The sequence below is a fragment of the Myxine glutinosa genome, chromosome 8 (assembly GCF_964187855.1).
Source record: "Myxine glutinosa chromosome 8, kmMyxGlut1.1, whole genome shotgun sequence".
NCBI lineage: Eukaryota > Metazoa > Chordata > Myxini > Myxiniformes > Myxinidae > Myxine > Myxine glutinosa.
Genome location: NC_136268.1, coordinates 87644094 through 87666031, shown reverse-complemented (window position 1 = coordinate 87666031; position 21938 = coordinate 87644094). Strand labels below are relative to the sequence as shown.

The 21938-nt window shown below is 43.1% G+C and overlaps 1 protein-coding gene across 1 annotated transcript in view; it reads right to left on the bottom strand.

Moving 5' to 3' along the window:
* The window catches only part of LOC137432679 (outer dynein arm-docking complex subunit 3), a 52104-nt gene that overhangs the window by 15676 nt on the left and 14490 nt on the right, over window positions 1–21938 (bottom strand). The window contains exons 4-10 of the mRNA XM_068124776.2: window positions 19403–19582; window positions 14888–15115; window positions 10469–10591; window positions 8997–9152; window positions 6582–6733; window positions 6155–6268; window positions 815–971 (exon numbers count right to left, since the gene is read on the bottom strand). Coding sequence (XP_067980877.2) covers window positions 815–971; window positions 6155–6268; window positions 6582–6733; window positions 8997–9152; window positions 10469–10591; window positions 14888–15115; window positions 19403–19582 — 1110 coding nt within the window. The remainder of the gene's footprint in view (window positions 1–814; window positions 972–6154; window positions 6269–6581; window positions 6734–8996; window positions 9153–10468; window positions 10592–14887; window positions 15116–19402; window positions 19583–21938) is intronic.

Below are 21938 nucleotides of genomic sequence, written 5' to 3'. Positions count from 1 at the left end.
TGCGGTGTTCACCAACGGGTAGTCACACGACAGCATTGTAGGTATAACATATAACCTTTTTTATTTATGAAACAGAATGCTTGCACATAACATTATTTTTTGTAAATATAGTAATTGTAAAATGTATCGAACAGGTAAAATGTATCAAACAGGATAGCTCGATGGTATGTGCACTGTCACATCTGGGCAAAATTCCAGACCGAAGTAAAAATTGCCGGATTGGTGCATCACAAAGTGCACCCTTCTTCGGATCGACGTTAAGCTGAATGTCCCATTGCGTTAAAGATCCCAGTGTCATTTGCAAAGAGTATGCAAGCACCCTGAACACATTATAAATTCCTACCCAAATCACCTGCAGTTGAAAGTGCAGCCGAGCCAAATGGTTTGTGAAGACTGAAGCCAAAAACCTTTCACCGGCCGACCCCACAAGAAAGTGTGAATAAATGTGGTCATTAAATAAGTAAAAGTAGTAGTAGATGAATTTAAAGTGGCATAACATTTCCAACCAAGGGCATTTCATCCTGTACATTTATATAAATGTTTCATGAAAAAGCCTCATGGGTTTCCAATGCACGAAACATGATGTCTTACAAAGTGTGCCTCCTGTGCACCATGATGTGGTCAGCAAAGGACGTTTCATCCAAATGCCATTGTCTCATGCCCATACCATTGTCTCTTATCCTAACCGTATGCTGCCTTGTGCAAATCCAATGGGAATTCGTTGAGAGATACATTATCTTTAGGGATTAGTACAATAATATTTTATGATTTTCTATATTTTATAGGTGGGAGGATTCCATAATGAAGCACTGACCAAACTGATGCTGTTTAGCTTGTCCTGAAGATGTTCAATTCCAGTCTTGATAGAGTCCAGCAGAGTTCTAGATTTCAATATGGCTTCATTTCCCCAGAACAAACGTTTCTGTATATTTTTCAGCTGCGTCTTCAAATCAGCATGATTTTCATTGTCACTGCTCACAAAAAAATTTTTTTTGCCACAAACCAAATGTCGTTTTAGAAATCAAACTTAAAAGCTAGATTGTTCATTCATCAAATTAAATGACAATTCAATTTATCAGTAACAAAGAGAATGTAACACCTTGGTGTAAATTTGTGTGTTGAATGGTAGTTGCAATTTTAGCTATTAGCTAGTGTTATGGATTTGGAAAGACTTCATACTTCATACAAGAACCCAGGAGTTTAGATCTTTCCATAGTGATTATGTTTAGTTCGTGTAGGGGAAGGCGGGGCAAGTTGAGACAGTTTTTGTTCTTGGAATGTTAGGACTGAACTTACTGATGATCTTGCACAAATGAGTATCTTGCCTTCTAATTTAATCCTTGGGAAACATTTTGTAGCTAGTTCTTACTTTCTATCCCCACACTGAAAGTCACTGTGACCTTTGAAAAAACGGAGGCCAAATGGCTCAACTTGCCCCGCCCGAGGGGTAAGTTGATCCAACCTCTGGGGTAAGTTGTACCACATAGGGGTAAGTTGATCATTGCCCCAAATAAAGATAACTAAAGTAGAAAACCATTGTTTTGCCAGAAAAAATATTTAATGTTGTAAAGTTCTACAACACTGAACGAAATGATTACCTTGTGTTCATGGTTATAGTAATCAGTTATGCCTAAGTCACACATAGGCGGATATTTTGGCGACTACCGGCGACTGCCGGCGATCAAGATTTTTCGGCGACCACTGGCGATTTCGGGCGGTCAAATATGGTCAGGCAGCAGTATGGCGGCTGCAGGCGGCCACATTGCGACTGCATTGCGACGACGCCCCGAGTGGGATGGCGACTGTTGAAGATCGAAGACGACTGCATTGCGGATGCACGGCGGCAGCATGGCGACAGTCTGGCGGCTAGATTACGACCGATGGCGGATCGCGGCGACTGCATTGGGGCCGGGTGGCGGTTTACTCCGATGTCCGCAAGACTGCAATAAGACCGCCGGCGATTGGAGACGATTCACACAACTTTTTAAATCTTTATTTCTCTATTTTACATTTGCCTTTATTCATTTCAATGATGTATGACATGAAGCATAAAGATGTTTGATGTGCAATAACAAATAATAAAGATGTATCATTGTAATGTAATAATCAAACTTTTCTGCAGGGAGAGAGAATGAAAATAAAGTCCAACAAATTATTTCCACTGGTCCCAAGTCCCATAAATAAAGTTTCCAAAGGACCAAAGTCCCAAAAATAAAGTTCCCAAAAGTCCCAAGTCCAAACAATAAAGCCATATCCTTGTCGGCACCACAGGACCTCACTCCACGGAGACCCTCACACCATCCTGTCTTGCCATGGAATGGAGCTCAGCATGAGCCAGCAGTCGGTCATTCGCAGCAATATCTTGGTCCAGTGCTGCCAAGTCATTCAGAAGGACCAGCTTCATCCTATGTTCATCATCCATGATAGATGTTGGTAGAGAGACCCTTGGTAGACCTTGACCATACTGCAGTGAGCTGAAATGTCCACCCCTATTTATACCTGGCCTGAAAATCGTGGTATGTCGTAATGCAGTCGCCAGGCAGTCGTATCTTTGTCGCCAATAGCCGTAACTCGGCCGCCACTAGTCCTACTGCTGTCGTCGTCAGTCTCCCATAGCCGCAGGGGAGACGTGGTAGTTCTTCTGTAGTCGATATGCAGCCGCAACAGTGTCGGCCCGTAGTCGGGAAGATGCCGCAGGAAGGCCGTATGGCATTCGCATCTCTGCCGTGCTACCTGGTGGGGCGATTGCGGAAGACTATGAGCGACTGGGTTGCGGCCGCTTTACGCTCTTATTACGGATACCGACGACAGCATGGCGGTTCCATCACGACAGCATGGCGGATTTTTTTCGAGTGCGACTGAGCGCGCCGTTTTTAAACATTAAAAAAATATATTTGGCCCCTTTGCGGCTCTTGCGGACTGCAGCCGACCTGGGGAGGATAACCACGACTACAGGCGACCGTCCATTACGGTTTCATTACGATTGTCGGCGGGTGGTGGCGATTTTCCAGTCGCCAGTAGTCACCGACAAATCCGCCTTTGTATGACTTAGGCATTACGAACAAATTGAGTCACTCTCATAGAAAAACAAGATTGTCAACTGTGGTAAGAAAAGTCAACTCAATCCACCTGTCACAGTTTCAAGTCACAATTAAACAAAAAGTATCCCAAATAGTTGATCATTGCCCCAAATAAAGATAACTGAAGTACAAAAATTGGTCTGCCTGAAAAAATATTTAATGTACTTGTTACAACACTGAACGAAATATTTACATGTGCCTTGTGTACATGGTTATAATTCAATGTGGCAGCTGGATTGAGTTGAAAACAGCTGCCACAGTTTTAAGTCACAATAAAACAAAAGTGTCCCAAATACACCCAGAAAGGCCAACAGTCAGACTGTGGCAATTAAGGCACAATATCTTGCTCATCAATGCCAGCTTCATCATTTGGATCTGGAACTAAAACTAAAACATGTCAGAAATCAAGTCAATTAAGCTGCCAAACTGACAAGTCACAATTGAACACAAGCTGTCCAGAACAACGGGCAGAACTGCCAACGCACTTAGGCTGTGGCAGCTTACGCACGATGTCTTCCAATTCAAATCCTGCTTCATCCTTTGGGTTTGGAACAAACACTGGGTTGTCAGATCCAACTTTTCTAGCAACCTTCTGCAGGAAGACACCTTCAAACTGAAATTCCTCTCCATTCAGTACATCAACCCGAGCAATGTAATGCACAAATCTTGATTTGCCAGCACATTTGCCCGAGCTTTGCTCGGAGCGCTTGAAATGGCAGCACGGCAAGGAATGCTCCCCGGGGAGTGGAGATGGTACACCCAGTGTGGTGCAGGCTCGCAATGTATCCAATGACCGGGGTAATAATATGGTATTCTGTAAGCGCTTTGAGCCTTTGGGGAAAAGCGCATTATAAATGCTAATTATTATTATCTCCACCAACATGAGTTGGCAAGTTGAGCCAGACCCTACGGGGCAAGTTGAGCCATGGCTCAACTTGCCCCAGTCTGAACTTTCTGAGATGTCTCCACATACACACATATTCTATGCATCCATCGCATTAAAGTCTATGACAAGAATGGAGACACATACCTGGACTAACAATTGTCATCTGATATCCATATTATATCTATGCTGCATATGGAAGAAACGTGAACTTACCTGTTTTACACCTTTTTACTTTTATGGCTGAAAATTGGATTTTTCCCTCTGCAACACTGGTTTGTTTAAATTTAGAAAACAATATGGCAGAATTTGGAGTTATGCAATGGGGCATCTATAGATGGCGCCACCACAAAGTCTGACTCATTCATAACTGGCTGGGAGGTGGTGGCTCAACTTACCCCTATGCTCAACTTGCCCCACCTTCCCCTACCCATCCCCTCATATCAGGGATAGTGAAATGTGTTGTGATTGTAGTTAGAACCTTTCTCATTGTTCAACTCTCATTCCTAAACCCTCATTTTATAACTCCGTATTCAAACTTCATTCCCAAACACTCATGCTCAAACACTCATTCTCAAACACCCACCCTCAAACCCTCATTTTCTGACACTAATAATCAAAACTCCATTCTCATGCTTCATTTCCAAACCACGTTCTCAAACATCTTAACCTCACCAGTATTTCGACCAAATAGTCGCCATTCCAGTGTTGCAATTGTCATAACCTTACACCTTCTGGAAATCCAGTCAGCATGGATGAAGCGAACAAGCATTCCCAAAGCGACTGCCCCCCATGCTTTGGGGGGGACTAATCCCAACGGCTGGATCACAGTGCACTTTAGCCAATCAGTGTTGGTTGCTGAAAGCGGATGTGATTAGAGACAGAGTTGGGGACAATAAAAACCTCTGACGGAGTAGTTTGCTGAGAGTTCATGTGCAATTTGAGCGCAGTATAGACCAGAAAAGTGCTCCTCTATCTCTTTGCTGATGACTCCACTCTCTGCCGCTCCATTCCTCATCCCTCAGATTGGCAGTCTGCAGCCTCCTCACTCTCTGCAGACCTGGACAAAATCACAGACTGGTCAAACAAGTGGAACATGTCTTTCAATCCTGACAAATCTCACACTCTTACAATGTCTCTCCGAAAGGACCGACTGGACAACCCTCCCATCTACTTTCTCAACAATCCTCTCCAAGAAGTTCTGTCGCTCAAGCTTTTGGGTCTCACTATCTGCCATGATCTTTCTTAGGAAAACCACATTTCCAAGCTGGCCTCCAAAGCCAGTCGCCGACTGGGCATCCTCCGTCGTGCGAAGTCCTTCCTTGGCACACCTGAGCTCCTCACCACATACAAGGCTTTCATCCACAGCTCAATGGAATACTGTTCCCCCCTCTGGGCTGGTGCTCCTGCCTCACACCTTGCTCGACTTCACGATGTTGAGGCCAAAGCTTTCAGAATCATTGGAATCTCCTGCGATGTAGTCAATGCCGAGGGCCTTTCACTCACTCACCGCAGGCAGGTTGGTGGTCTTTCTGTCTTCTACCGACTCCTCTCCGGCCTTGCTCCCCCAGCTCTCTCTGTGCTCTGTCCCCCCAATATTCCTTCAGGTCGCACAAGATCTGCCTGCAACCCTCTTATGGTTAAACTGCCAAAGTCTAGGCTCTCTGCTCACCTTCACTCTTTCATTCCCCTTTTCTCCCGCCTCTGGAACAAACTCCCCCACTCCCTTCAATCCCACTCCTCCCTCCAGGTTTTTAAAACAGCTATTCACCACCATCTCTTATCGTCCCCCATCGAAAACCTTGATCTTTTCTACCCCCGGTAATTCACCCCAGAGTCCTTGCAGTGTTCATATGTTTTAATCCTTTCCCACCTACCCCCAAGTCCTCCCGATGTCCCTGCTCTCAAATGTTGTGTTTGTGTCCTTCCCCCTCTTCCCCCTCTCTTTTGTGTCCTTCCCCCTCTCTCCCCATCTTGTCTGCCGCTCCCCTTGTTTTTTGTGTTTTGTGTGTCGGTTTGTCTTTTTGTGTGATTAATGTTAGCTCTTTCACGAGCCTCGATCTTGTATACAAAAAAAAAAAAAAAAAAAAAAAATGTGGGGCATCGGTGCATGGTTCTACATCTGGGATAACTAAATCACCGGATAGGTAACGCGAGACTTGGGCATGGGGACCCTGCCAGATTTAGTCACCTCAGACAGCGTCTGTGGTTGCTGGGTTGCGTAGTTATCCGTGGCTTGTCAGCTTCAGGGTCAAAGGTCGGGAAGCGGGCCTGAGAGAGGCCACTCCTGAACTGGCTTGCAGGCCTGTAACACCATTTTAATGAGAAATTAGTTGGTAGGACAAGCAACAAGTTATATAAGATGCTCCCAATTGATGGTGGAGCATACAAAGAGCAGAAAAGAACATTTTGATATTTTATGTGAATAACTTGTCACTGAAATTAGAACAGAACTAAAAACAAAAAACATAACTCTGTTGCTAAATTATTGAGCAAAAGAGAATGATTAAGTTAAATAAAACCAAAGAGAAACAATGAGGGTGAAATTTATCTTCATCAAATAACAATGCCACTTGGAGTGGAGTATCTCAGTACAGCATCTGGAGTATCTCACATACTTCGATTCCCTTGAGTATTTCACTTGATCAAATGCCTTCTGCAGATACTCTTTCTGTTGTATGACACACTGAAGCTCTTCATCATTTTTTTGCTTGATTTTCTCCAACTTTAAATTTGTTTCCTCTTGGGACCGAATCCTATGAAGTATATCCTGTATATGAATGAAATGACAAAACGGAGTTAGGTAAGGTAAGGAGTTGAGTGAGATGGGGAAACTCAGTGGTAGAGGGAAAGAGAGAAGGCTTTGCTTTGCATTGGTCGATTGCCTCTTCCTTTAGCAACCAACACCACCTGACCCCCACCTACCAAACCTCTCAAAACAGGCACTTCTGCATTAATCTTTCTCTTCTCTAAGATTTCCCTTCCCACTCCTCCCTTTGCTTCAATATTATGTCAACCTCCTGCCCTTTGCTTCAATATTATTATGTCAACCTCCTGCTCTTTGTCTCTTCCCACCCTTTATTCACCCACCATCCCTTCCTCCAATAACATCTTATTTCATTTTCCAACTTTCTTCCCTCCTTCACCTATTTTCAATACTCTTTTCTCTCAATCCTCAATCTCTTTTGGAAAAGTTGCAGTGTAACGGGAAGGACACTGGACCAGGATCTCAGAGATTATAGGCTCAACTCTAGCAGAAGGCAGTAGTGCATGATGCCAATACACAGATTGTATTTGTTTCTCAATGCAACAGAAGATTTAGCCTGGTGATGCTTTACCCTTTACCCTGGAGCATTATATTGTTGTGGTTCTGGAAAAAAAACCCCAAGGTGTTACACTACACTCACTACATAAGGAACTCTTAGTTAGATATCTCATTAGTAATTGTGCTTAGTCAGGTACCTTCCCCTTCTATTAGGGACGGAGGGAAAATGCGTTGAGTGCCCGTTGTGATTACCTAACTGCTTGAGATTCCCCAATCCATCCATCTATCCCAATGTCACACCCTCACCCCTCTCAGACCTCTCAAACCATGCAAGCCCCCTTTTTCATTAAATCCATTCCAATACCTTACGTCCTCAATTCCTTTGAATCCTTTCCCCCAACTTATCCCCCCTGCACCTTGCCACAGCGCAAGCCTCCACGACACCACAACCATACAGACACCATAATTACACCGACACATATGCAGAGCAAGTTCTGCACTGCCAGTGAGGGAAAGCTGCAGGGCCACGGTGAAAACCACGATGCAGACGGGGCTGCATGGTGAACAATGGTGCATGTGCGCCAATGGGAGCAGATGTGGCAGGGGTTAAAGCATGTTCCGGCGACCTTTGCTCCCTGAAAGGCGCCATCTTAGCGCCGATATAAGTTGGTACATGCCAGAGTTTTGCACCTCTCGAGCGCATGCAGTGGCCTGCAAGGAACGAGACACCGAACTTGCCTTGCTGCCTGCCATTTTGAGTTCCTGCCATTACGAGTTACTGCCAGACATGTCTGTATGAATCATTGCCTGGGACGAGTCACTGTCTGTTCGAGTTTTGCAGACCAAATAGTTTAGTGTGCAGAAGGGTTTGCAGCAGCTCCAATTGACATACATGATCTTTTCTTTCTATCTCTAAACCCCACTATTGTGTCTGCACGAAAGAACCCCAATGTTCTTTGAACCCGAAAACACCAATGCATGAAAGAGTCAACAATGATTAACCTTGGACCGACTCGTCTGGGCGAGGTACTGACACGTGCCTCACACCTTTTCCTCTCCAACTTACATCGCATATGCTGCACCTCTTCAGACACCACACCGACACATGCAATGCATTCCCTTCCTCCTACGTAGGATCAACGCAAGCTCAAGTGCTTGCGTGGGGTGAGCAAGAGGCTCTTTCTTTCTTTCTCTTTCTTTCTCTTCACGTTTCCCAGTATGACTGTGGCGTGCCTGTCCTGTCTTTAGACAAGTAAGATTATTCAAGGGGATCTTTACGTTCTTAAGGGATAATTGCTTTTTTTTGTAATACAGCACCTGGAAATATTTGCTTGTAAATCCATACCTTTCTTTAGTAAACAGTTTCAAACTTGCTCAGGTGTCTCCATCAGTGGTTTGGCATAGAGTATGTATATAACGTCTTGTGATATTTTCTACCTGTTAGATTTGCTGAATGGTGTATAAGTACTTCCTTCAGCGATCTCAATCTCATCCTTCAGAATTAATAATTTGTGCCAGAGATAGTTCCCATCAGGTACTAAATAAAATGTGACTCTTCTTTAGGAATCAGTATTTTGAGCCAATATTAGTCCTCATCAACAAGTATGGGGGTGTAAGCAATTCAAAGCAATTACATCAAATGTGAATGAAGGATACTTCTAAGAGTACCTGGGATAAAAAGATGTTCCATACATCCAACATTTTACAAATGTAGTAAGCTGACATTATTTTGTTAATAGGATTTACATATATAATTCTGAATACTTACCTGTACATTGAACACACCAGTGGCTTTCGTAATGCACCCAATCGTCTCATCGAGAATGCATTTCTTCTTCTCTTGCTCGACAATGAAAATACTTGATTGATAATCGTCTAATATTGTCAAGTTTCTCTGACTCTGCATTTCATTCCGATGCACGAGCTGCATGCAAAACGATTAGCTCATTTCATCACTGTCCCCACCATAATTAATGTGCAAGATTAAAAGCACTAGGGAGATACCCGTGCTATGCACGGGTGGGAGGCCAGAAGCAAACAGGCAATGCAGATACGGCGAATGCTAAAGCATGAAACCAATAAATTCCATTCCTGTAGCACCTTCAGTCGCACGTCAGACATGGACAGCAAGTTCGTGAAGGACTTCCATGAAAAATGTACCCGTTCGCAAACAAACGGGTACGTTCACGTATAGAAACATCGACCGTGGGACCGTGGCGAATCTGCATATTGCGATCCGCCAAGTTCACGTTCAGAAAGTAGAAACCATCACGGCATGTCGTCATTCACTTGAACTCGATATCTCTTTTTTAATTCCAAACAACATATCTCCAATCACAAATTAATCACAAAATAAACTTATAACAACATTGTTAATGTTTCCTTCATTGTAAAAACTACCAAGTCAACAGTTGAAAGGATTTTGAGCCGATAGCTGTTACGGCCTTGGCAAGATCGATGGAGACAGCGATCTGTTAGCGTATTCACCGCTCAAATAGCTATGTGGAATTCTCTCATGTGGAGATTAAATGTCGTTTGAACTTTAGCCGAGGTCATTATTTACTTTTAATGATGTTTATATATGAATGATGTTTAATGATGTTTATATTGGTTTTGGGTCATCCTTTCCACATATCTCGTGGGATTGTAAGTTGGAGAGACGGCCGTGATGGCGGCGAGCGAGGGGGTTGGAATTCTCTCGAGCAGGGATTCAACCCGTGTCCTTATAAAAGGTCTTTGTCCGAGGTCACCGATTCCGATCGGTGCAGCTGTGCAGCGATCGGTGCAGCCGTTTGTGCAGCACCCGGGAAAACAACATCGTCACAATGAGAACATCGTCACAATGAACGTTATGCGAACGCGAATGTTATGCGTGAGTCCAAACCTGAAATTGGGAAAACTAAAGAGCCTATTTTACTCCTGGAGATCCCAGGATTATCCACCCAAAATATCGTTGCGATCGGTTCAGCAGTTTTTACAGTACCTTCGAACAGACAGACAGACGGACGGATGGACATTTGGTGAATTATAGTAAAATTACATTGTAAATGAGATTATCAACATCGAGCTGACATCCTGGCCAATTACAATTCAAATACTGCTCATGCAAGGATCAAAATGTGTTAAACTTATGCAAACATGAAAGAGTCCTCACCAACAACTTATTAGTGGAAATCTGGGCCAAATCCTGCTGGGTTAACCATACCTATATGTGAATTTATTCAAAATCATAAACCTTACCTCCTCGTCCAGATGCTCAAATATCATTCTCTCTTTCTTTAACTGCCCATTGAAGGACAACTGGACCTGTAATCTCGCCTGTTTCCTTTTTCCCATTATCTCCTGTAGATGTTGAAGCCGTGCCTGTTTCAAAACACATCATGGTTATCCATTTGAATTTGCATTTTAATTTGATAATGCATCACTAAAATGTACATAAATATCAACAAGGAACTGATATTCTAGGTCCCCTGCCTTCTGGCTGGTATGAGGAATAGATCTTTATAATATGAAAGCTAAATCTTGAACATTTTTTGAGATATCGCATACACAAGCCAAGTTACCGATATGGTTGCCATGGCAACATAATTCAGCCAAATCTCAGCTGTGATCTAATCAGTTTGAAATAATGTAATGAGGAATAGATATTTGCAATATGAAAGCTAAATCTTCAGTGGTTTTTGAAATATTGTGCCTACAAAAGTACATGGACGGATGATCGGTGGGTCGGTCGGTCGAACGGAGCTCATTTTAGTGTTCCCCTTCTCAGACCTTGTTGGAGAGACAGAGTTACTTGGAGTGCCGACCTATTGCTTTGCTAATAGATTTAATCAAAAGACTGCATGTACTTCGCAAACATATTGCATGCGTTTCTGCGAGACTTTCTCATTGAGGATGTAAAATGAAGTGAAACACGTGAAAAAGGGATCTATTAAAATACATAGTTGCTGATGTTGCTCCTGTTGTGGTTGCTGAAGTTGTTGTTTGTGCTCCTTCCATGTAATTAGAGTACCACATTCCTTTCAGGCTGTGTTACCCTATTATTATTCCACCACGGATTTGCGGATTTATTCCCTTTAAAATTCATTTTCTCTGCAACCGTTTTTCTGATTGACACAAAATTTTCACCAAAGGAGCGGCTCCACCTGTGAATTTAAAAAAATGCTAATTATGACATCATAGGTCACGTGGTATGGGCGCCATCTTGGAAAACCAAAAAAAATTTGCCCTCTATATCTCTGAAACCGCTCAATGGAAAAAATGTAAGCATGGCTTATTGTAAAGTACTCTCTATCAGAAATAACATATGTTAATGATGATGTCACAGGTGCTTCCATTATGACATCATAATTCGACAAGTATAACGCTTGATCCGATCTGTATGAAATTTCTTGAGTGTGATTTAAGGATAAATTGGTCAAGGAAAAAAAAATTGATGACGTCATTGGTCATGTAGTTCGGCAGCCATATTTTTTTTAACACAAAACCATTAAAAACAACTAAAAACTTCTCATAAACAGCTGAACAGATCTATAGGGAAACTTCATAGACATGATCACCTATCCATGACGAACAAACGTGCCCCACCCCTGACATCATAGGTCACATGGTTTGATAGCTGTGAGTTTTGGAAGAATAAACATTTAAAAATCAGCGCCTCCAGAACGGCTGGACAGATCGAGTGGAAACTTCATACATATGTTCCCCATGCCTTGGGGATACCATGGTGTTCCCGAATAATTCATAATAATTCACATGGTCTTGCGGCCATATTGGATTGAATGAAAATCGTAAAAATATATTTATCTTGAACAACTCCATCCATTGAGGTGAAACTACAAAATAATGTACCAAAGTACAGAAGTACCGAAGACCCAAACGACTCCGAGGATCCCTAAAAGACCGTGAAGACCCAAAAAGACCGTGATGACTCAAAAGACCCTGAGGACTCAAAATACCAAGATGGGCCTAAAGAGCCCGAGGACTCAAAAGAGCCAGAGGACCCTGAGGACACAAAAGATCACTGCTACTCCAAAGACCCCGAGAACTCCAAAGACCTCAAGGACTCCAAAGACCCAAAAGATCCCAAGGACCTAAAAACCCTGAGGATCCCGAAAGACGAAAACCCAAAAGACCCTGGGGAATCCAAAAAAACCCCGAGGACTGAAAATATCCAGAAGACCAGTCATTTTTTTTATATTTAAGATCCAATACTGAATTCAGTTTTATAAAGAGGACGTCATGTGTCACACGTGTCCGATTAAAGAGGGGTTGTAACAAAGCGGGATGACTTGCGGTACTCGGTCATCACTGCTGGCAGTTATAAAATGGCAGTTCTCGTTACCTTCACCACCAAAGGTGGATGGAGGTGATGTTTTCATCCCTGTCTGTCTGTTTGTCCATTTGTCTGCCTGTCCGTTTGTGAACAAAATATCTAAAACAAGGTGTGGACAGATTCGGATGAAATTTGGCAGAGATATAGCATACTGTATGTGACAAGGACTAAATGATTAGATTTTGGTGAAGATCTGGATTTGGATCCGGCTAATAGAATTTTTATGCCTAAGAACCCAAAGGTGGCAGGAGGCATTATGTTTTTGGGTTGTCCGTGGGTCCTTCCATCCGCCCGTATGTGCTCAACCTCGTTTTTCTCAGTAACCACATGTCCGATTAAGACGAAACTTAGAGGGTAGGAGTGACACCAATGCAGAATGTTTTTATCACAATCGTGATGTCATAGGTCACGTGGTATGGCAGCCATCTGGGAATAAATGCAAATAATAAAAAAATTATTTCTCGGAAACCGCTGAATGGAAAAATTTGAAACTTGGCACATTGTCAAGTACTCCCAACGGGGAACAAAAGCATGATAATGATGACATCATAGTTGAAGTAGTATACCAGCCAAAAATGTTATAATCGAATTCCTTATCCTAAAAATCTGAAATTGCATGCACATGATCTATGACACATTTGTATTGAAATATTAAATTAATGACATCATATGTCACATGGTTTGGCAGCCATATTGGATTTAATCGAAAACCTCATAAAAACATATTCTCCCAAACCACCAAATCGATTGACTCGAAACTTTACGTGTGTCATTGACTAGGTATGGCGATTAAAAGATGATCACAAAAACATCATTGGTCCCATGGTGTGGCAGCCATATTGGGTTGAAAGAAAATATTAAATAATCATATCTCTGAAACCACTTACCCTATCAATGCAAAATTTTACAAATATCATTTAGCACCAATGTTGCATATCGTTTGAAAATAATGACAACATACGTCATGTGGTTTGGCAGCCATTTGGATAGAAAAACGAACCTTATCCGATCAGCACGAAAGTTTCACAAACGTGATCCTCTACCCATACATATGCAGTGTGTACATTTTGCATATCATATGTCATGTGGTGTGGCAGCCATATTAGCTTGAAAGCCGATATTTCAAAAAATCTCTTCTCTGAAAGTGCTTCACCGATCGATGTGAAACCTGCCAAGGCTGGTGAAAATGTGATACTTCAAAACAGCTGAGTTGAGGACGGATTTGGACGAAACTTGGTGGACCGGTTGGGTGTCTGACAAGGACGATTCGATTCGATTTTGGTGAAGGTCTGAATATGGATTCGGATATGAGAATTATTTAATTTTTAAGTCATTCTTCACCATTGGGAGATAGGGCCAAAAACGATACATAGCAGGATATCTCAAAACGTTATGGATGGATTTGGACGAAACTTGTTGGACAGGTTGTGTGTGTGACAAGGAATAATCGATTAAATTTTGGTGAAGACCAAGATCCAGATCTAGCTAGTATAATTTTTAAAGTGATTCTTCACCATTGAGTGACATAGTCAACCAGGCTGAGGTATGTATGCTCTCTACTGAGTGCCGTTCTAGTTATATATATTTTTCTATAGCTTTGAGAAGTATTACTATATGTAATTTTGTGTCATCCTTTCATGCCCTTCAAAGATGGTTCCTGCAATCCTAGATGTTGAATAATGAATGTCACCGCTGGAACTGATGCATTAAGCTCCCATTCTCACTACTTCTTCTTCAATCCAGGAAAGACGGACTTTTAAAACCAAGACAGGAAAGACACAAACTTTTGTTCCAAGTAAATCGATTATTAGCATTCCAACGGTACCATTTTTATTATTCTATGACAGCGGGAACCCTTAATTACTCGAACAGCACTCGGCAGAGCACATAACTCTGCTTGCCTGAACAGTTTACCTTTCTATCCCACTGATAGGTCAGATCTGGAACTGGATCTTCACCAAAATCTAATCAATTTGTCATTGTTACACAATCAACCTGTCCAAGTTTTGACATATCTTGCTCACAGACAGACAGACAAACAGACAGGGGTGAAAATATAACCTCCGCCCACCTTTGGTGGCAGAGGTAGTCAAGCATGATATACACTTGGAACAGACAGACAATTCTCCTTTTAATAATAGATACTTTGGGGCAAGAAGATTATCATATAGTTTATTTCGTGATTCCAGCAGTAATGATATTCCCTGAATATGGGACCTTGAATATGGGTTGAATAATTTCCCTGAATATGGGACAATAAAGATTTATTATTATTATTATATTCCATCTCATGAATGAAATTTAGCTACAGTTTTACTGCTCACCTCGGCCAAATTGCGTTTCTCGATTGCATCGGCAGTCTGCTCCTGGAGTTGTACAAGCTCTGCATGCTGTTGGAGTAAATGAGCCTCAAGAGAGTTCAGCAGCACTGGAAAGGTAGGTCTTTGTTTCTGCAGATGCACTCGCTTTTTCAAATACAGCTTAGACATATGCTCTGCCTGTTGTTTTTTAATGCTGGACTTGTCCAATCGGTTTTCTAGTATCCGCAGCATCTGTGTGGCATGGTGTTCAGGCACAAACAAATATAAAAATAAGAAGTAGAATCATATCATCCACAGATTACCCATTATATGCAGACATGGAGGAGCTGAAGCGTCGTGCTAGAACAGGTCAAGATGGTCAATCCTGCACTCACACAAATTATATATTTGGCCATGCAGAAGTTTAATTTGGCCTTAGGATTACTCTTATGAACTAACACACATGCACACATTTGCACGCACACTGTGCATCTACCATCAGAGCATATTGTACTTCTGCACTAGTGTTGGCACCCCTAGTAACTTCGATCATTTTTCTATTCTGTCCTTTTAAAATGCTTAGCATTAAGCATCAACAACTCACACCATTTTAAAAGTCCTTGGCATGAACTCGACCAGGGTTCCAACCTCCGACCTCACAGACGCAGAACGGATGCTCTAACTATTACGCCACCATGTCTCAATCCAAGGATTGTACAGGGTGTTCCAAAAAGACCTGGACAACTGTGGTTGTTACTATATTTATTACCACAAATGATACAATGATACCCTTGTTTTATATGATACAGACATTCATAAAGTTTTCTTTATGGTGGTTTAATGTAAAAGAAATGGCGACTGTACAGGAGAAAGCTCAGCGCGTCGAATGGTTCATTGAGACGAGATTCGACACACAAGTTCAGCGTAATTTCCATACAATGTATGGAAGGAATCTGCCATTGCGGACTAGTATCAGAGAGTGATACAAGAGGTTTAAGAAGACTGGAAGTTGTCAGAAACAAAAGTACTGGTTGACCAAGCACAAGTGCAGCAGAAGTTGAACGAGTGTGTGAATCAATTGAAAAAAGTCCCAGAAAATCATTTTTTGATTCTATCCAGAGAACGTGCATCACACGTTCATCGGGAGATGCGCATCCAGTGAATTGGGACTACCAACCACCACGGTACACAAGATTTTGTATCAAAGACTGAAGCTTTATGCCAAAAAAGGTGCAGATTCTGCTGGAACTCGAACCAAATGACAGACTCAAACCAAACACAAGGTAAAAGGTAACAATGACCTTTGGTATGTGAATGCTATGTGAAAGACCCCATTCCTTACTGAGTGGAGGGTAGTGTTTAGGCCCCCACAAAAAATAGACCGGGCAACACTGTGTACCACTACTAGTAACTCATAAGATAAAGTTTGTCACTATTTGGTTTGCCCCCTTCCCTGGTAGTTCTGAAGGGTGTGGTGGGAGTCGATGCATATTGTCGCATCGACCCTGTAGTGAAGACCTCAGGGCGACGGATGACCAAAGGAGCCTTAACTCCGAGGCATATACCAAAAAATATGGCGGTGTTATCTCTTTTGGCACGCACGGGGGAGGGATACCGAGGTGCTTACCTGAACAGAGTTCACTGGGCTTCCTCGAACTCACCACGAATAAACGAGACAGAACACAAGGTAACATGCAACAGATAATGGGTTTATTAAAATAACGCAAGGGAACAACCAAAGGTAAGGTAAACTAAAATTTCTAAATGAGGGACCCTCCACTCAGACTCATAAAACAGATGAGAGAAAAATAAACAAAAATAAAATGTGGTGTGGTGCATTGTCCGGTACTCAGCCCGGCGTCCTCAACCAGTCTTTGAACCACCGCGCAGGAACCACACAAGATGGCGCCCATAGCAGCCACCGACCGGCGGAGCGGCAGCCAAACTCCCTCCTCCACAGATCATCACGATCCACCGAGCTCCCACCACTCGCTTCGCTAGCGTGCACCGCTCCAAGCGCAGCCACCTCCGTCGAGGGCACAGGGAGAGATATATCAATACGACCGCTCGCCAACACTGCCGGGACCAAGAGAGTAGAGATGAGCAAGACAGAATGCGACTGTTCGCCAACACAACCAGAGCCAAGCGAGAGAGAAAATGGCAGTCCCTTTTCTTTTCCTCTCTCGGGTCTCGATGACATCATCCTTTTGACCAATCGCCCAGCGCCGTCGAATCGTCCCTACCAATCGTCCTTATGGGCGTGACCTCACGGCCATTCTTGACACCCAATGACGAAGCTCAAGGTGTGGCCTAGCCGTCCTTCGGGAATGTTCGGCTGGGCAGGGTTCCTCTGCCGATCAGCGTGTCCGGTCATATTGTTGGCGATTCGGTTGGTTGTAATGGCGAGCTTTTTAGATGAAATAAAACATAAGGGGAAATCACAGGGCAATTACACACTGGGGATTATTCTTAAGCACTACCTACAGTCACATGAAAAAGTAAGTACACCCCATGTAAAGTTTTGACTTTTTCAACATATTTCAACATACAGCTATTTGATCTTCATTTCAACAATATTGATAGATAAAGGTGATATAATATAACAAATATCATGAAACATTTACATTTTGTAGTCCATTGTATAATTTAAATAAACATAAATGCAAATTTCGCTTGTGGAAAAAGTAAGTACACCCCTACATTTATCACGACTTCAAATACCTAAAATTAGAATCAGGTGCACCAGCTCAGATGCAAATGATTAGAACATCGTCAGAGAGGATCTTGGAGGAACCTGCCTTATTTAAACCTCAGACATTTAGTTTGGTTTGCTCTTTGTTGTTGAAGTGTGCGGCGTCACCATGCCTAGATCAAAAGAGCTCTCTGAGGCCTTCAGAAAGAAGGTTATAGATGCCTACGAGTCTGGGAAGGGATTTAAAAAGATCTCCAAACAATTTGAAATCAATCATTCGACTGTCCAGAAGATCATCTACAAGTGGAGAAGATTCCAAACAACTGCCAACTTGTTCAGGCCAGGCCGCCCCAGCAAGTTCAGCCCGAGAGCAGACCGCAAGATGCTGAAAGAAGTCTCGAAGAACCCCAGAATGTTATCACGGGACCTACAGGTAGTTCTTGCCACTGTTAATGTCAAAGTGCACGAGTCTACCATTAGAAAGAGGCTGGATAAATTTGATCTACATGGGAGGTGTGCCAGGAGGAAACCTTTACTGTCCAGAAAGAACATCAGGGCAAGACTAACGTTTGCCAATGAACACCTAGGCAAAGACCAGCACTTCTGAAACAATGTGCTCTGGACAGATGAGTCAAAGGTAGAGCTATTTGGCCACAGTGCCAAAAGACATGTTTGGCAAAAACCAAAGACAGCATTTGACCACAAGAACCTGATACAAACTGTAAATCATGGTGGTGGAAATATTATGGTTTAGGGTAGCTTTGCTGCATCAGGACCTGGGAAGCTCACCATCATATAATCCACGATGAATTCTTCATTGTACCAGAGGGTGCTTGAGGAATGTGAGGCCATCTGTCCAAAAGTTGAAGCTCAACCGAAGGTGGACCTTGCAACATGACAATGACCCTAAACATACCAGTAAATCCACCAAGGAATGGCTGAAAAGAAAGAAATGGAGGGTTCTGGAATGGCCAAGTCAAAGCCCGGATCTAAATCCTATCGAGATGTTGTGGGGGGATTTGAAACGAGCTGTGCATGCAAGAAACCCCTCAAACATCGCACAGCTGAAAGAATTCTGCTTGGAGGAGTGGGCAAAAATATCTCCCATTTGATGTCAGAGACTGGTAGACAGTTATAAGAAACGCCTACCTGAGGTTGTTTCTGCCAAAGGGGGGCAATACCACCTATTTGAGCCAAGGGTGTACTTTCTTTTTCCACATGCGAAATTTGCATTTATGTTTGTTTAAATTATACAAGGACTACAAAATGTAAATGTTTCATGATATTTGTTATATTATATCACCTTTATCTATCAATATTGTTGAAATGAAGATCAAATAGCTGTATGTTGAGATATGTTGAAAAAGTCAAAACTTTACATGGGGTGTACTTACTTTTTCACGTGACTGTAATTAGCATAGCTCCACCCCTTGTATGGACACACATATACGATCTTACCGGACAGTCGGCCTAAATTAGATACATGAAGATTCTTTTTCGCGACATTCGGGGCATGCTAATCTATACAATTCTATTTTGGCTAAGGTATTTCATTACCAACCCCCACATACGTAACAATATTCTCAATGAAAATGTGCACCATTTATATTGTAGCATGTAGCCTCCCCTCCCCCACCCAAACACTTTTGAATTGTAATTGACACCCCTTGGGCTTTACTTCCACACCCAAAGGAGAATGTACCCAGATATGCAACACTCCTTCTGGCACTAAATCAGAATGACAATCTTTGGTATAGTTCAACCCCATTGGGGATCCAACCTGGACTAGGCAACCCAAATAAAGCACACTACAGAATGAGCTGTTCTATACTACTTTTAAAACATACCTTTTCCTCTTCACACTTTTCTCCCTCCGTAGTATCATTTCTCCGCTTCTCAAGTAAAACACTGTCATACATGTTCTTAAGGTGCTGCAACTTCTTTTGCTTTTGTTGCCTCTGGTAGTGTAGAATATCAAGACGTTTTATCCTATCGCACACTTTCTGGTCCATTATTTGAAGAACCTCCTGCAAGAATAAAAATGTTTCCTTTTGATAAACAAAACAAAGACACAAGGGCACATGATAACAATCCTCTTTTTTTACTATTTCCCACATATTTACTATTTTTGACTATTTCCCACACTCTCCACGCATGGCTCGCGGGCTTCCTCTCTGGTCGTAGTCAACGTGTGGCCCTGAATGGATTTCTCTGATCTCCCCCTTCCTGTTCCGGCTGGAGTTCCCCAAGGTAGTGTTCTGGGCCCTGTGCTTTTTCTGGTCTTCATCAATGATCTCTCCGACTCTCTGGAAAATCCTCTCTATCTCTTTGCTGATGACTCCACTCTCTGCCGCTCCATTCCTCATCCCTCAGATCGGCAGTCTGCAGCTTACTCACTCTCTGCAGACCTGGACAAAATCACAGACTGGTCAAACAAGTGGAACATGTCTTTCAATCCTGACAAATCTCACACTCTTACTATGCCTCTCCGAAAAGACCGACTGGAAAACCCTCCCATCTACTTTCTCAACAATCCTCTCCATGAAGTTCTGTCGCTCAAGCTTTAGGGTCTCACTATCTGCCATGATCTTTCTTGGGAAAACCACATTTCCAAGCTGGCCTCCAAAGCCAGTCGCCGACTGGGCATCCTCCGTCGTGCGAAGTCCTTCCCTGACACACCTGAGCTCCTCACCACATACAAAGCTTTCATCCGCAGCTCAATGGAATACTGTTCCCCACTCTGGGCCAGTGCTCCTGCCTCACGCCTAGCTCGGCTTCACGCTGTTGAAACCAAAGCTTTCAGAATCATTGGAATCTCCTGCGATGTAGCTAACTCCGAGGGCCTTTCACTCACTCACCGCCGGCAGGTTGGTGGTCTTTCTGTCTTCTGCCGACTCCTCTCCGGCCTTGCTCCCCCAGCTCTCTCTGTGCTCTGTCCCCCAAATATTCCTACAGGTCGCACAAGATCTGCCAGCAACCCTCTTATGGTTAAACTGCCAAAATCTAGGCTCTCTGCTCACCTTCACTCTTTCATTCCCCTTTTCTCCTGCCTCTGGAACAAACTCCCCCACTCCCTTCAATCCCACTCCTCCCTCCAGGTCTTTAAAACAGCTGTTCACCACCATCTCTTATCTTCCCACATCCAAAACCTTGATCTTTTCTTCCCCCGCTAATTCACCCCAGATACACTTTTTTGAAATCCAACTTCTTTCCTGGAAGTCCTTGCAGTGTCCATATGTATTATACCTCTCCCACCTCCCCAAAAGCCCTCTCCCTCCCACATTTCTCTCGAGGTCCCTGCTCTCAAATGTTGTTTGTGTCCTTCCCCCTCTCTCCCCATCTTGTCTGCCACTCCCTTTATTTTGTGTTTTATGTGTCGGTTTGACTTTTTGTGTGATTAATGTTAGCTCTTTCACGAGCCTCGATCTTGTATACAAAAAAAAAAAAATGTGTTTGAAAATTATGAGGTTGTATTCTTAATTCAATATTAATCAAATGAAAGACCAAATACTGCTTTGGAGTCATCAGGAGGAAAGTGGATAGGATTCGGGTTGTAGCTGCTATTCCTCTATCCTGAAAACACATCGAGGTGCAGCCGAGTGAGCCTACATTTCGTTTTTGTAAGAATGAACTTCACCCGAGACAGATAATAATAATAATAATAATAATAATAATAATAATTCATTTATTTTGTATAGCGCTTTTCAAGAAGCCCAAAGGCGCTTTGACAGAGTGGAAAACATAATGCATAACAATACATGAAAACAACAATTGCAAAAAGACAAGAATCAATAGGGAAATATTTAAAGCAAAAGGAGGGAGAAGGAGAAGTGATAGTCAGGGGTTAAATGCTGTGGGTTGAATGTTGAATGCAGTGTTGAACAGGTGGGTCTTTAGTGATGTTTTGAATGTGGTGAGTGAGGAGGAGTCTCTGATGGTGTGAGGTAGTGAGTTCCAGAGGGTGGGAGCAGCGATGGAGAAGGCCCTGTCCCCCCAGGATCTGAATTTGGTCCGGATGGAGGGGGTCAGGAGGTTGGTACCAGCAGAGCGTAGGTTGCGGGTGGGAGTGTGTCTGGAGAGGAGGTCAGCCAGGTAGGATGGGGCCAGGTTATGGAGGGCTTTGTATGTCAAGAGGAGGATTTTGTACTGGATTCTCTGGGGGATGGGGAGCCAGTGAAGCTTGTAAAGGACGGGGGTGATGTGGTCACGGGTCCGGGAATGGGTGAGTAGACGGGCAGCGGAGTTCTGAATGTATTGGAGTTTATTGGTGATTTTTGAGGGTGAACCATAGAGGAGGCTATTGCAGTAGTCCAGACGGGAGGTGATGAAGGCGTGGATGAGGGTTTCTGCAGCCGTGGAGGAGAGGGATGAGCGGAGACGGGC